Below are 14,680 nucleotides of genomic sequence, written 5' to 3' on the forward strand. Positions count from 1 at the left end.
AGTGGCTTTGGTTTGCATGTGTCCCTTCCAGAGGGGAGGGAGTTGCAATCTAAAGCTTCAAGTGAATAAAAGCCATTGCAAGAAACTTGAGGGGCTTTTTAAGTGGCAAATATTTCCTTGGCTACAGCACGGAGTAAACAGCACGGCCACTTTTCCAGCTAGATCAACAACGCGTTCTCAGGCAGATAGCGCGGATTTCGTTTGCTTGTTTTCATAATCCGAGCTGGCTTTAACAATACCTGTTTTTCTCCTCAGCTGATTTTGGCTTCTGTGCTCAGATCACGCCTGAGCAGAGTAAACGGAGCACAATGGTGGGGACTCCTTACTGGATGGCACCAGAGGTGGTGACAAGAAAAGCGTACGGCCCCAAAGTGGACATCTGGTCACTTGGGATCATGGCAATAGAAATGGTGGAAGGAGAACCTCCTTACCTTAATGAAAATCCTCTCAGGGTAAGGTGCAAATAAAATCAGATACCACTGTCTTTCTTACCTGTCCCGTGTTTGTCTCCCATGAGACAAAAACCCCAGTCACATCAGCTTGAACAAGTTCCCCCAAGGCCCGCTTCTAAAATTGTCACTGGAGCCCATCAGCACATGCTGTAGCTTTGGTTATGTCGATGGGAGAACCTCAACAGAGACGTGACCTGTAGCCAGTTCAGAAATGTGCCATCTTTGCCTTCAACAACGCTTGAAATTTCTCAGGTGGTTTTCAAACTCACTTTGAGCTGTATCGCTGAGTGACAAGAATTTTTCAGCGGCAAGTTTCTCCAGTTGGGGAATTTCTGTGAGAAGCATTTCAGGCAGAGGAGTCTTTTCAAACTCTGATCAGTGCCGACTGCTTACCCGAGCCTTTTAGGAAGTGTCACGGGTTATAGTAATGCCATAATTATTTATTACCAAATGCATTTCTACAAGTATGTTTTAGCACAGATACTTGTAGTAAACTAATGTATTTTTAATGTTTTGAAGTTTTATCCCAATTGCTTGAAATGAAATGACCAGTTCTTATCCCAAATGAGCGTGTAATAGTGGAGGAATGTGTACCACGATAAAACCTCGGGGCTGATAGTGAACAAAGTGAAATGCTGCACAGTGAATTCCTGACAGGATGCAGGAATTTAGGAGGAAATTAATTTTGACCTATGTGTGTACATACATAATTTTTGTTGAGACTAGAATTAAAACAGAGGATGACCTTTAGCTGTTCTCACAGCAGCAAGGCTGCGCTCTCTGGCCTGTGACACCCAGACTGCGTATTGCAGACTGAGAGCCGAAACAACGGGATGGTCAGGAAAGACCCCCAGCCACGCTGCTTAAGAAAGGAATACAACAATTACACGAATTTCAATCTTCCGCTCTGTTTGAAAAAAGGTCCCTGCAACTTCCCAGAAGACCTCTTTTGGTTTGGTAGGTGTCCTGGGGTTTTTGGTTCCCGTGCACACACATGGAGCGGTGTGCGCTGTGCCACCACGTGACGGGGGATGAGAAAGAAACAGGTTTGGATTCAGACTGATGCCAGATCAGCAGCGCACACCATCGCTGGCAGTAGGCCGGTGTCGCTGCAGCCCAGTTTTACCAGCAGAGACTTCTGCACATCACCAGTTTTCCTTCAAAGAGAAGACCCCATAGTCCACTTGCTTCCACGGAAGACTCTTGCAAAAAATGCGTTTGCCTTGTGTAAGGTGGCAAAGACAGTTGAAGAGAATTAGCATTACTGGTCTGGATGCTGAAAATTCCCGGCTTCCATAACCCCAGACGTTGGTCAGGGCTCCTCGAGAAGCCTCGGGTCAGCTGTTAGAAAGATAACTGGGTTTCTTATCTCTGACCACTTTCAGCTGCTTCTGCCCTTACCCAGATTATTTGAGGTGCTCTTTTTTTCTCCATACGTACCTCGTCTCCTGCTGGAGTTCAGATCAGCTTGAACACTTAGAGCTTCAAGGCTTCTACAGGTGTCTGAGTAAAATTGCAGTAGATGAAAATCAGGCATCTGAGGTTGGTACCGTTCTGTCTTGGCTTCCTGGACTCTTGCAGAGGTTGTTGCTGCTGAGCTAGGAACGGTGAACAGCTTGTGAGGGACCACCTGGAGTTCCCAGGTTAGCAGCTAGTTTTATTAAGGTAAATCAACCCCAGAAGGGACAGGATCCATCTGCTGTTGTGTGTGGGATTGGAGACTTCAGTGAGGGGTCTCAGCCGCATCCAAACAGGAGAGCTTATAGGCAAGACCTGTTTGTACAGCTAGCGTTTCTAGCTGGTGGCAAATGGTAGTTGTTGGGTTTAATAGTTGCATTTAGACCACGTTCAGGGGATTCTGCAAAGCATGAGGGGGGAAAAAAAAGGATGCTCTTTCGTTTTTATGAATGATTGTTCTAATAATGGAATGTGCGCAGGATCTTCAGTTACTGACACTAACTTAAATACATAAATTACAAGGGCATGAAAGGATCATTAATCACAGAATTAACAGCACTTGTAATGTAGATGCATTTGTTGTTTTCCGTGTGTAGAGCAAGCGCATCCCGCGTTGCTGAGGTTCTTCCCAGCCTGTGCAGGACTCGCAGGAAAGAACGATTTTCCAGCCATGCGTGTCCTGGATGTTTCTGTGATGGTATTTGTTTTCTCTGCCCGTGATTTCCTTCCATCAGGCATATGCCTAGAGCCTGAGGGACACACACTGGTGCGATAAATATCCTTTGAAATGCAGGTTGGACCTCCCCAGTTTCCATTTAAAAAAAAAAATAAATAAACCAAACCCTCAGCATTTCTGTTTGCTTTTTCATTTATTAATGACAGTGCATCAATTTTCCTCAAAACTGTAGCATATTTTCCAAATGCTGTGGATCTTCTACAGTTTCAGGCTTCTAAATCATGCGTATGTTGTTCTCTCGTGTGTCTGGGTGGCCTGGATCACTTTAGGATATCATTTTCACAGACTGTAGCTATAATTGTATGCCGGATCCTTTCTTGTTTCTTGGTATGTTAAACAAATTAATTAGCTTATTGCTCTTTTGCAGCTACTGCCACCACTCATTTCCTTTGTACTGCCCTTGGTTTTCTTTGTTGGCGGTGTCATGGCTGGCGCTCGTACCGGAGGACAGCAGAGACAACAGCTGTGTTCGGTGCGAGCAGGTGAATGACCTGCTCAGCCTGGTGGCAGAGCTGAAGGAGGAAGTGGAGAGGCTGAGGAACATCAGGGAATGTGAGAGCCGGATCAACTGCTGGAGCCACACCCTGCCCTCCCTGAGGCCAAGGCAGCAGGAGGCAGCTCCATCAGAAGCAGAGGACCCCCTATCCTCTTGCTACCGAGCACAAGGAGGGGACCTAAGAGATGGGGGGGAATGGAAATGGGTCCCTGCTCAGGGCGGCAGGTGAATCCCCTCCCGACCTCCCTCACCTGCCCAGTTGCCCTTAAGCAACAGATGCGGGGCTCTGGAATGTGAGGGCCCTGCTAATGAGGATGTGGGTGAAGGTGAAGGTCCATCCGGGGGGTTGCCTAGAATGAGTCAGACAGCCCCACATGTTACAACTGCCTCGGCTAAGAAAAAAAGGAGGGCAGTTGTCACAGGCGATTCGCTTCTGAGGGGAACAGAGGGCCCGATCTGCCGACCGGACCCATCCCACAGGGAAGTCTGCTGCCTCCCTGGGGCCCGGGTTAGGGATGTTGCTGGGAAGCTCTCTGATCTGGTGTGGCCCTCTGGTTATTACCCCCTCTTGGTAATGCAGGTTGGCAGGGATGAGATCATGGACAGAAGTCTCTCGCTCTGTATGTTAGGGACTGCTTCGATTGTACGGAGCTCGACGATTGTGATGACAAGGTTGAATGCTTATGGGTAAAGATGAGGGAGAAAGCCAACAAGGCAGACATCCTGCTGGGTGTCTGTTATAGACCACCCAACCAGGATGAAGAAGCAGATGAAGTTTTCTACAAGAGGCTGGCAGAAGTCTCACAATCGCTAGCCCTTGTTCTCATGGGGGACTTTAACTTAGCGGACATCTGCTGGAAATACAACCCAGCAGAGAGGAAGCAGTCCAGGAGGTTCCTGGAGTGTGTGGAAGATAACTTCCTGACGCAGCTGGTAAGGGAGCCTACCAGGGGAGGTGCCTCGCTAGACCTGCTGTTTACTAACAGAGAAGGACTGGTGGGAGATGCAGTGGTCGGAGGCTGCCTTGGGATTAGCGACCATGAAATGATAGAGTTCTCGGATTGAGGTGAAGTTAAGAGGGGGGCCAGCAAAACCACCACCATGGACTTTCAGAGGGCAGACTTTGGCCTGTTCAGAACGCTGGTTGAGAGGGTCCCTGCGAGAGAGTGCTGAAGGGCAAAGGGGTCCAGGAAAGCTGGACATTCTTCAAGGAGGAAGTCTTAATGGCACAGGAGCAGGCTATCCCCATGTCCCACAAGATGAACCGGCGGGGAAGACGACCAGCCTGGCTGAACAGGGAGCTCTTGCTGGGAAGAAAGGGCAGGTGACTCAGGAGGAGTACAGGGGTCTCGTTAGGTCGTGCAAAGAGGAAATTAGAAAGGCAGAAGCCCAGCTAGAACTCAGGCTGGCCACTGTTGTAAGTGACAACAAAAAATGTTTTTACAAATACAACAACAAAAAGGGGGCCAAGGAGAGTCTCCATCCCTTATCGGATGTGGGGGGGAATATTGCCACCAAGGATGAGGAAAAGCCTGAGGTACTTCATGCCTTCGTTGCCTCAGTCTTTAATAGTCAGACTGGTTATTCCCAGGGTAGTCAGCCCCCAGTGCTGGAAGATAGGGAAGGAGAGCAGAACAAACCTCCCATAATCCAGGAAGAAGCAGTTAATGACCCGCTATGCCACCTGGACACTTACAAGTCTATGGGGCCGGATGGGATCCACCCAAGAGTGCTGAGGGAACTGGCGGTCAACCTGAGTACGCTCACCAGGCATGTAAAGGACAACCAGGGTATCAGACCCAGCCAGCACGTGTTCATGAAAGGCAGGTCCTGCTTGACCAACCTGATCTTCTATGACCAGGTGACCCACCTAGTGGATGAGGGTAAGGCTGTGGATGTTGTCTACCCAGGCTTTAGTAAGGCCTTTGACACTGTTCCCCACAGCATCCTCCTGGAGAAAGTAGCTGCTCATGGCTTGGATGGGTCTACTCTTCGCTAGATAAAGAACTGGCTGAATGGCCGAGCACAGAGCGTTGGTGGTGAATGGAGTTAAATCCAGCTGGCGGCCGGTCACGAGTGGTGTTCCCCAAGGCTCAGTTCTGGGTCCGGTCTTGTTTAACATCTTTATCAAAGATCTGGATGAGGGGATCAAATGCTCCCTCAGTAAGTTTGCAGATGACACCAAGCTGGGCAGGAGTGTCATTCTGCTCAAGGGTAGGAAGGCTCTGCAGAGGGATCTGGACAGACTGGATCGATGGGCCGAGGCCAACTGTATGAGTTTCCACAAGGCCAAATGCTGGGTCCTGCACTTGGGTCACAACAACCCCATGCAACGCTACAGGCTTGGAGAGTAGTGGCTGGAAAGCTGCCCAGCAGAAAAAGACCTTGGGGTGTTGGTTGACAGCCGGCTGAACAGGAGCCAGCAGTGAAGAAGGCCAACAGCATCCTGGCTTGGATCAGGAATGGTGTGGGCAGCAGGAGTAGGGAGGTGATCGTGCCCCTGGACTTGGTGCTGGTGAGGCTGCACCTTGAGTACTGTGTTCAGCTTTGGGCCCCTCACTACAAGAAAGATGTTGAGTTGCTGGAGCGTGTCCAGAGAAGGGCAACGAGGCTGGTGAGGGGTCTGGAGAACAAGTCTTACGAGGAGTGACTGAAGGAACTGGGGTTGTTTAGTGTGGAGAAGAGGAGGCTGAGGGGGGACCTTCTTGCTCTCTACAACTACCTCACAGGAGGATGTAGTGAGGCGGGGGTTGGTCTCTTCTCCCAGGTAACTAGTGATAGGAGGAGAGGCAATGGCCTCAAGTTGCGTCAGGGGAGGTTTAGATTGGATATTAGGAAAAATTTCTTTACTAAAAGAGTGATCTCAGACATTGGAACAGGCTGCCCAGGGAGGTGGTGGAGTCCTCATCCCTGGAGGTGTTTAAAAAACGTGTAGATGTGGCACTTCAGGGCACTGGTTTAGTAGACATGGTGGTGTTGGGTGGATGGTTGGACTTGATGATCTTAGAGGTCATAGATGGCTACAGATGCTGTCATAGCTGTCATAGGTGGCTACAGACTCTTTAGGAAAGACATACCAACAAGGAGAGGTGGGGGAGTTGCTCTATATGTGAGGGAGCAAGCAGAATGCATTGAGCTTGGCCTGGGGGCAAATAAGGAACAAGTTGAAAGCTTGTGGGTTAGAATTAAGGGACAGGCTCATAGGGGTGACATTATGGTGGGTATGTACTACAGGCCACCTGACCAGGAGGAGGAGGTTGATGAGGCCTTCTACAGGCAGCTGCAAGCAGCCTCACAGTCACAGGCCCTGGTTCTCATGGGGGACTTCAACCACCCTGACATCAGCTGGGAAGACCATACAGCTAGGCAGGCGCAATCCAGGAGGTTCCTACAGAGCATCGATGATAACTTTCTGATGCAAGTGGTGGAGGAACCAACAAGGAAAGGCGCACTGCTGGACCTTGTGTTAACAAACAAGGAGGGACTGGTGGAGGATGTGAAGGTCGGAGGTAGACTCGGCTGCAGTGACCATGAAATGGTTGATTTCAGGATCCTGCGTGGAGGAAGCAGGGCGATAAGCAGGATCAAAACCCTGGACCTCAGGAGGGCTGACTTTGCCCTCTTCAAGGAGCTACTGGGAGGAATCCCGTGGGCCAGGGCTCTCGAAGGCAGGGGGGTCCATGAGTGCTGGTCACTCTTTAAACAACACTTCTTCCATGCACAGGAGCAATGCATCCCCCTGAGAAAGAAATCGAGCAAAGGAGGCAGGAGACCTGCACGGTTAAACAAGGAGCTTCAAGCGGAGATCAGGCAGAAGAGAAAGGTCCATGGAATGTGGAAGGAGGGGCAGGCCACTTGGGAAGAGTACAGAAGCATGGTGAGAGCGTGCAGGGATGCGACGAGGAAGGCCAAGGCCCACCTGGAATTGAAGCTGGCAAGGGATGTCAAAAACAACAAGAAGGGCTTCTTCAACTACATCAGCAGCAAAAGGAAGGCTAGGGACAATGTGGGGCCGCTGCTGAATGAGGCGGGTGTCCTGGTGACGGAGGATGCAGAGAAGGCAGAGCTACTGAATGCCTTCTTTGCTTCAGTCTTCAGTGCTAAGACTGGCCCTCAGAAATCCCAGGCCCCGGAGGTAAGAGAAGAAGCCTACAGAGAGGACGACTTTCCCTTGGTTGAGGAGGACTGTGTGAGGGATCGCTTAAGTGATCTGGACGTCCACAAATCCATGGGCCCTGATGGAATGCACCCACGAATGCTGAGGGAGCTGGCGGATGTCATTGCTGAGCCACTCTCCATCATTTTTGAGAGGTCCTGGAGGACAGGAGAGGTGCCCGAGGACTGGAGAAAGGCCAATGTCACTCCAATCTTCAAAAAGGGCAAGAAGGACCCAGGGAACTACAGGCCGGTCAGCCTCACCTCCATCCCGGGAAAGGTGATGGAGCCGCTTATCCTGGAGGCCATCATGAAGCAAGTGGAAGAAAAGAAGGTTATCAGGAGTAGTCAGCATGGATTCACCAAGAGGAAATCATGCCTGACCAATCTGATAGCTTTCTACGATGACATGACTGGCTGGGTAGACGAAGGGAGAGCCGTGGATGTTGTCTACCTTGACTTCAGCAAGGCTTTCGACACAGTCTCCCATGATATCCTCCTAGGATAGCTGAGGAAGTGTGGGCTGGATGAGTGGTCGGTGAAGTGGATAGAGAACTGGCTGAATGGCAGAACTCAGAGGGTTGTCATCAGCGGCGCTGAGTCTAGTTGGAGGCTGGTAACAAGTGGTGTCCCCCAGGGGTCAGTACTGGGCCCAGTCTTGTTTAACTTCTTCATCAACGACCTGGATGAAGAGTTAGAATGTACCCTCAGCAAGTTTGCTGACGACACCAAACTGGGAGGTGTGGTAGATACACCAGAAGGCTGTGCTACCATTCAGCATGACCTGGATAGGCTGGGGAGTTGGGCAGAGAGGAACCTGATGAGGTTCAACAAAGCCAAATGCAGGGTCCTGCACCTGGGGAGGAACAACCCCATGCACCAGTACAGGCTTGGGGTGGACCTGCTGGAGAGCAGCTCTGCGGAGAGGGACCTGGGCGTCCTGGTGGACAACAGGTTAACCATGAGCCAGCAGTGTGCCCTGGCTGCCAAGAAAGCCAATGGAATCCTGGGGTGCATCAAGAAGAGTGTGGCCAGCAGGACGAGGGAGGTTCTCCTTCCCCTCTACACTGCCCTGGTGAGGCCTCATCTGGAGTACTGTGTCCAGTTCTGGGCTCCCCAGTTCAAGAAAGATGAAGTGCTACTGGAGAGAGTCCAGCAGAGGGCTACAAGGATGATGAGGGGACTGGAGCATCTCCCCTACGAGGAGAGGCTGAGGGAGCTGGGCTTGTTCAGCCTGAAGAAGAGAAGGCTGAGAGGGGACCTAATAAATGCTTATAAATATCTGAAGGGTGGGTGTCAGGAGGATGGGGCCAAGCTCTTTTCAGTGGTGCCCAGTGACAGGACAAGGGGCAATGGGCACAAACTGAAGCACAGGAAGTTCCGTCTGAAGATGAGGAAGAACTTCTTCGCTCTGAGGGTGACGGAGCACTGGAACAGGCTGCCCAGGGAGGTTGTGGAGTCTCCTTCTCTGGAGATATTCAAGACCCGCCTGGACAAGGTCCTGTGCAGCCTGCTCTGGGTGACCCTGCTTCGGCAGGGGGGTTGGACTAAATGACCCACAGAGGTCCCTTCCAACCCCTACCATTCTGTGATTTCCAACCTATGATTCTATGATAGGAAAACAAAAGGTACATGGTAAGAAGGTACTTCAGCTTCCTGTAGACATTTTTCTGTTGTTCTAGAAATATTTTAAAGGTGCAGTACCTAGCTAAAGATAACTCTTTCTCATGATCCATGTTCTGTGAAGAAACGAGCAATGGAGAGCGCTCCGTTTGTCTGAGCACTCCTGTTTCACAGTCAGGTGAATGTAGCTGGAATAAAATTTCCAAGGTTGACATCGGTGCTGTGTTCCTTTACCGCAGCAGAAGCGACATCCCTCGGGCAGCACCGTTAAACACAGTGAGGACAGGCGCTCCAGCTCAGCGGTGCGTCTGCTGGCTGAGGTCAGCTGCAGATGGACAGGACAAGACTGATTTTTTGACATCTATGTTGTGGGAAAAGTAAAGAAAGTTCCTTTCATTGTATTTACTCTCGGATAGTTCATTTGCCTTTTTAGGCTTGGAAATTTTCCTCTGTATTGAAGAGGATAATAACAAAGTCAGTTTGGTCATGGTCTATTTGAATGCCAGTAGCTCAGAGCTGTTATTATTGTGGCAGACGTTTTTATGGAATACTCCTAGGCCTATTTCTGTTATTATTACTGTGTATTTTAGACGGACTCTGCAAGTTTAAGTTTGAATAGTTCGAAATGTTTGTCTGATGTTTCTAAATAACGTCTTTCAAAAGCAAGATGAACTCATCTCTCTAGCTTCTCAGCACATCCGACTTCGGTTACAATTGAACCACGTTGGACAATGCTCACCCCATGTTTTGCAAAGTTACCTTCGAGTTCCTTGGCCTGAGGAGTGTCGGGAAGGCTTGCTGAGCTCCGTGAACGCTGTCGGCTGCATGGAAGGGAGCGTCCTTGGCGTTCCTTAAGAACTTTACGCTGAACTTAGGCTGGATGCTACTGAGGAGGAGAAAGGCTGGAATGTTTCAAGTGTGTGGTTACCCCTGTGTGCACGAAATGCCTGTGCCATCAGGTGAGCTGCTGGACCTTCACGCACGTCGTGGGAGGGAGTTCACACAGGACTCAACCCCTGATGCAGACACAGACTCCCAGTTCTCAGGTCACGCTTTGCTTTGGGTCTGAAGTTGTTCCAGCTCTTCTGTTGGTGAAGATGACGCTGAAAACGTGAAACAAGTGTAACAGATTTCACATTATCTTTCCTAAAAAACCCAAACCCAATTAAACTTCTCTAAAACAGTGGTTTTGAGGGAGGAACCACTCCTCAGTTCTTCTTACTGGAAAGCTTGCCTGAAACATGGAGACTGTAGTTTAAAGGCAAGATAGTCTATTCTGCTTCTTGCCCATTTCTGATGAAATACTTCGTGAATGGATTTCTTTCAAAGTACAAGCCATTTTCTCCCAAACTGTCAATAACCCAACTGCCAAAACCTCCCATTTCTTCTCTGGCACTTTCTGGGATGGGGACATCATTGATGTATTTACTGGAGTATCAGAATGAGCACAGGGTTACCATAGGGATGGAATTACTTATTTTTCTGATTAGACCTTTAGAAGTTTTTCTTTTACCACGTAAGTGAAGCTGATCTGGAATTTGGAGACTGCTGAAAGACATAGTTGCAGGTGGCTCCTGTCTGCCCAATTACTCATTTTCTTCATAATCTATTTATTCATACAGCTTACACGTCTGTGTTGAAAACGAGGTCCCAAATGTTTCTGTTTCCTTATCCAAGGAATAAGGTGATAGGTTTACTTTTTTCCACCTGGTTACCATTTTTATCAGGAACAGAGCAAAAAACTTGACTGCGTTTGTTTAATGGAAGCTCTGTTTTAGGGACCAGTGAGCACTGCAGAGATGCATTTTAGGTAACAATCCTTTGAAATAATATAGCTGGACTAAACTCACTCTTTAGAATAGCCTGTAAAGGTAGTGTCAGCACTTGGAGAAGCAGAATGTGCTTTTGCTGATGTAGTTTGTGCTAACTAGGTCAGCCAACGAAATCAGCTGTCAAGGCAGGATCATTTTGATGTTGGAATACCTGTGGCTGCATCAGGGTTTTTTTCTTGTTGGTATAGAAAAATCAACTCTAACTCTCTACCAGGGAAGAAACTGCTGCTGGAGACTGACCCTTAAAAAACGGGGTCTATATGAGTGGTTAGGGATGTGGAAGAAGCAGGTGGAGTCTCGTGTTTCCTTCTTCTCTAGGCGCTGTATCTGATAGCTACGAATGGGACACCAGAGCTGCAGAACCCCGAGCGACTCTCGGCTGTGTTTCGCGACTTTCTGAACTGCTGCCTGGAGATGGACGTGGACAGGCGAGGGTCTGCCAAGGAGCTTCTGCAGGTAAAATGCAAAGTGGCTGCGCGTGAAACAGCTGTGCCACGTCACGGTTTTCTCATCAGCTAAACAGGAAGGCATCAGATGGGACCCCTTCATATTAGTCTCCAGTCTTGGTGCTTTTCAGATGAAAACCAAGTAGCATCATAGAGTGGTTTGGGTGGGAAGGGACCTTTAGAGGCCATCTTGTCCAGTCCATCTGCAGCGAGCAGGGACATCTTCAACCAGACCAGGTTGCTCAGAGCCCTGTCCAACCTGGCCTTGAATGTTTCCAGGGATGGGGCAGCGACCACCTCTCTGGGCAACCTGGGCCAGAGTGTCACCGCTCTCATAGTAATGAATTTCTTCCCTAGATCCAGTCTGAATCTCCCCTCTTTTAGTTTAAAACCATCACCCCTTGTCCTGTTGCAACAGGCCCTGCTAAAAAGTTTGTCCCCATCTTTCTTACGAGCCCTGTTTAAGTACTGGAAGGACATAGTAAGGTCTCCCCGGAGCCTTCTCTTCCCCAGGCTGAGCAGCCCCAGCTCTCCCAGCCTTTCCTCCCAGCAGAGGGGTTCCAGCCCTCAGATCATTTTTGTGGCCCTATTTTGGCAGTATATTCAGTTTTACATGTGGCAAAATAACTGAAGTGGAGTGATACCAGGTACAGAGGCCTGAAATGGTGTTGGTGAAGCAGAGGAAGTTCCGTCTGAACATGAGGAAGAACTTCTTCCCTCTGAGGGTGACGAAGCCCTGGCCCAGGCTGCCCAGGGAGGCTGTGGAGTCTCCTTCTCTGGAGATATTCCAGACCCACCTGGACACAGTGCTGTGCAGCCTGCTCTGGGTGACCCTGCTTGGGCAGGGGGTTGGACTGGGTGACCCACAGAGGGCCCTGCCAACCCCGACCATTCTGGGATTCTGTGAAAATGGGAATGTAAGTATTTTGAGTTTCCTGAAAGGAACAAGGCCCTGGGATGGCAAGCAGCACTCCCAGAGCTGTGGCAGGGCAAAAATCCCAGCAAGCTGAAGAGGCCTTGATAAATGGATTGATAGGATTGTGGGCCATGTTTGCCTGTGATGGCAAGGTGCTGGACACGCAGACGCAGGTGCAGATGGTCCCCTGAGTCCTATTTCTGCGTATTCCTGGTAGCCAGAGGAACACTGCTTGAACCTGTGAGAAATTGAGTGTGGAAAGTAATGGTTCCTTTCTTTTTTTTTTTTTTTTTCCTTTGGGCAGCATCCGTTTTTAAAATTAGCCAAGCCCCTCTCCAGCCTGACTCCTCTGATCATCGCAGCAAAGGAAGCGATTAAGAACAGCAGCCGCTAGCGCTTCAGGCCGGCTTTCTCCCATGCCAGCTCAGAGCAGGACTGAGAACAAAAACTCTCTAGAAACCTCAACTCTCGTGCTGCAGGACGGACGGACGGATGGATGGATGAACAAACCAATGGTCACAGTCATGGTGGTAGGAGGGAGAACAACCCCGTCCCTCAAGGAGTAAAAAAATTATCATTTGTCTTCTTCCTGCTTTCTGGCTCCTTAATTTATTTTTAAGATGAAACAGGGCTTCAGACAGACAGGTAATGACCGAAAATGCTTTGCTGCCTCAGCCATTTCCAAGGTAAAGCAGATTCAGTTGGAAGATTCCCTTCCTCCTCACCCTGTGAATAAGCTGTACATTCACTTTTAAATTGTCAGTTGTTTCTTAAAGACAGAAAGTCCCTTTTATGGGTTTTTTTGGTATGGTTCGGAATTGGAAAAGGGTCTCCTGCGTTCATAAACTCCAGACTGCACTGCCTTTTGCATACAGCCCACTCATGGTACTTGCCCAGTCACGGTACTTGTAGGTGAGGAAAAAAGTGTAATTGCATTTCCACCCAAAACCAAACCAAGAGTGGGGCAGACAGAACCTCCTGTAGAGATGCAGGCGTTCAGCTGTGAATAGATGGTGTTTCAGTTCTCCACAACTTGATTTGCAGAACTCATTGTGATCTGTTTGCCTGGATGAGAGTCTTGCTGAAACGAAAAAGCAGAAGGATCAGTCGGCGTGCTCGGAACGGGCTCGCCTGATGCAAAGCCGTAAGAGAAACGCGAGGTGAGAGCGGGCCTGGCCTCGCCTGGGGCTGAGCCCAGCAGACCCCTCGCAGAGCACTGAGCAGCCTCAGCACCCGCAGCCCCAGGCTGGAAGAAGGCGCTGGCAGCAGCAAGACCGGCGCTGGGTGCTTGGATCTTCCTGGGACTGGACTGATCATCCCGTACCGGTGCGCGGTGGGCTGCTCCGAGGTGGGTCGTGAGCCGTGCTGTGAAACCCCGCGCAGGCTGGTGGGATGAGCCACTGTGAGCCGGCACCGGAATGGAGAAGGGCAAAGAGAGAGCTGAGGGGTGGTGTCACTCCTGGGGATGCCCGCTCTCCTGGTCGGCTCACGGCTCCTGGGGAAGGTCAGTCGCGTCTGCGCCGCACTCGGTAGAGGCTGGGGGAGCCGGGCTGCGCCGCCGGCTCGAGCATCCCTCAGGCACATGAGTTCTGCCCTGGAGACCAAGGCCAACGCGAGCGAGCAGCAGCGTCCGCGGTTCAGATCTGCGCCAGCCAGTGCAGCAGACGGCACTGGAGGAAGCGCCGGGCAAGGAAACCTGGAGCTCTGCACCGCGCAAGAGCCAACGCGTGAAACGCGGAGCGGATTGCAGAAATGTTTAGAGATGGCAAGCCAGGCTGCTCTCTGCTGCCCTGCGCACAGCAAGCGCTGCCAAATGCGGCTCTGAGCTGCTGGGAGAGAGGGAACCCTGGATGTGACCGGTTGTGCTTGACTGGTCAGCCGATGGGTGAGGGAGCGGAGTAGTTGAAGTATGCAATTTATGTTTTATTCATTCATTTCCAAAAGAAAGACGCAATGTGGCTTCACTCAGAAAAAGCATTTGCATGGGTTATTTGTTGCTGTATTTTAGCGGTACAACGAATCAGCTGCAAAACAGCAACCGAAGCAGCTCCCACCCAGTGAGAGGGGGAGAAAAAAACAAGAAGCAAACCAGCTTTGTGCTGTAGAGCTTCAGTGTTTAGGCCTGGTCCTGCAAAGGGCGAAGGAGCCTGCGGGGTTCTCGCCACCTTCACGTTTTGCCAGCGGGAATGAAGGATGCTCGGGCTGTGCTTGAATTAGGCCATTGGCTTGTTTGGCTTCGGCTTCTTGTTTCGTTTCAGTCTTTTGTGTTGCGGCTGTCGCTGATGCTGCCAGCTGACCTACCCTCGCGCGCTCTGTCCGTCCCGGTGTCCGGGGCTGAGGCAACAGACGGCGGCGACGCTCGCCGAGGTACCGCGGCAAAGTACGGAGTGGAACCAGGTGATCTTTAAGGTCCCTTCCAACCCTTACCATTCTGTGATTCCCTGATTTGCCGGGGAGCGCAACAGGTCTGATTTTCAGATGCCCAAATAACAAATGCTTCTGTTTCCTTCGTGAGGTCCCGTTTTTCTCTGCGATCCCGCACAGCGCCGGGCTGCAGGCCTTGCTC

General features: G+C 50.4%; 1 protein-coding gene across 2 annotated transcripts in view; it reads left to right on the forward strand.

The window, feature by feature from the left end:
* PAK3 (p21 (RAC1) activated kinase 3) overlaps positions 1–12,700 on the forward strand; it is a 156,013-nt gene extending 143,313 nt beyond the window's left edge. For both annotated transcript variants that reach the window (XM_075435380.1, XM_075435379.1), the window contains exons 13-15: positions 256–452; positions 11,071–11,208; positions 12,419–12,700. In XM_075435380.1, the coding sequence (XP_075291495.1) occupies positions 256–452; positions 11,071–11,208; positions 12,419–12,508 (425 nt within the window). In that variant the 3' untranslated portion in view covers positions 12,509–12,700. The remainder of the gene's footprint in view (positions 1–255; positions 453–11,070; positions 11,209–12,418) is intronic.
* Positions 12,701–14,680: the final 1,980 nt, after the last annotated feature.

The sequence above is a fragment of the Opisthocomus hoazin genome, chromosome 14 (assembly GCF_030867145.1).
Source record: "Opisthocomus hoazin isolate bOpiHoa1 chromosome 14, bOpiHoa1.hap1, whole genome shotgun sequence".
Taxonomy (NCBI): Eukaryota; Metazoa; Chordata; class Aves; order Opisthocomiformes; family Opisthocomidae; genus Opisthocomus; species Opisthocomus hoazin.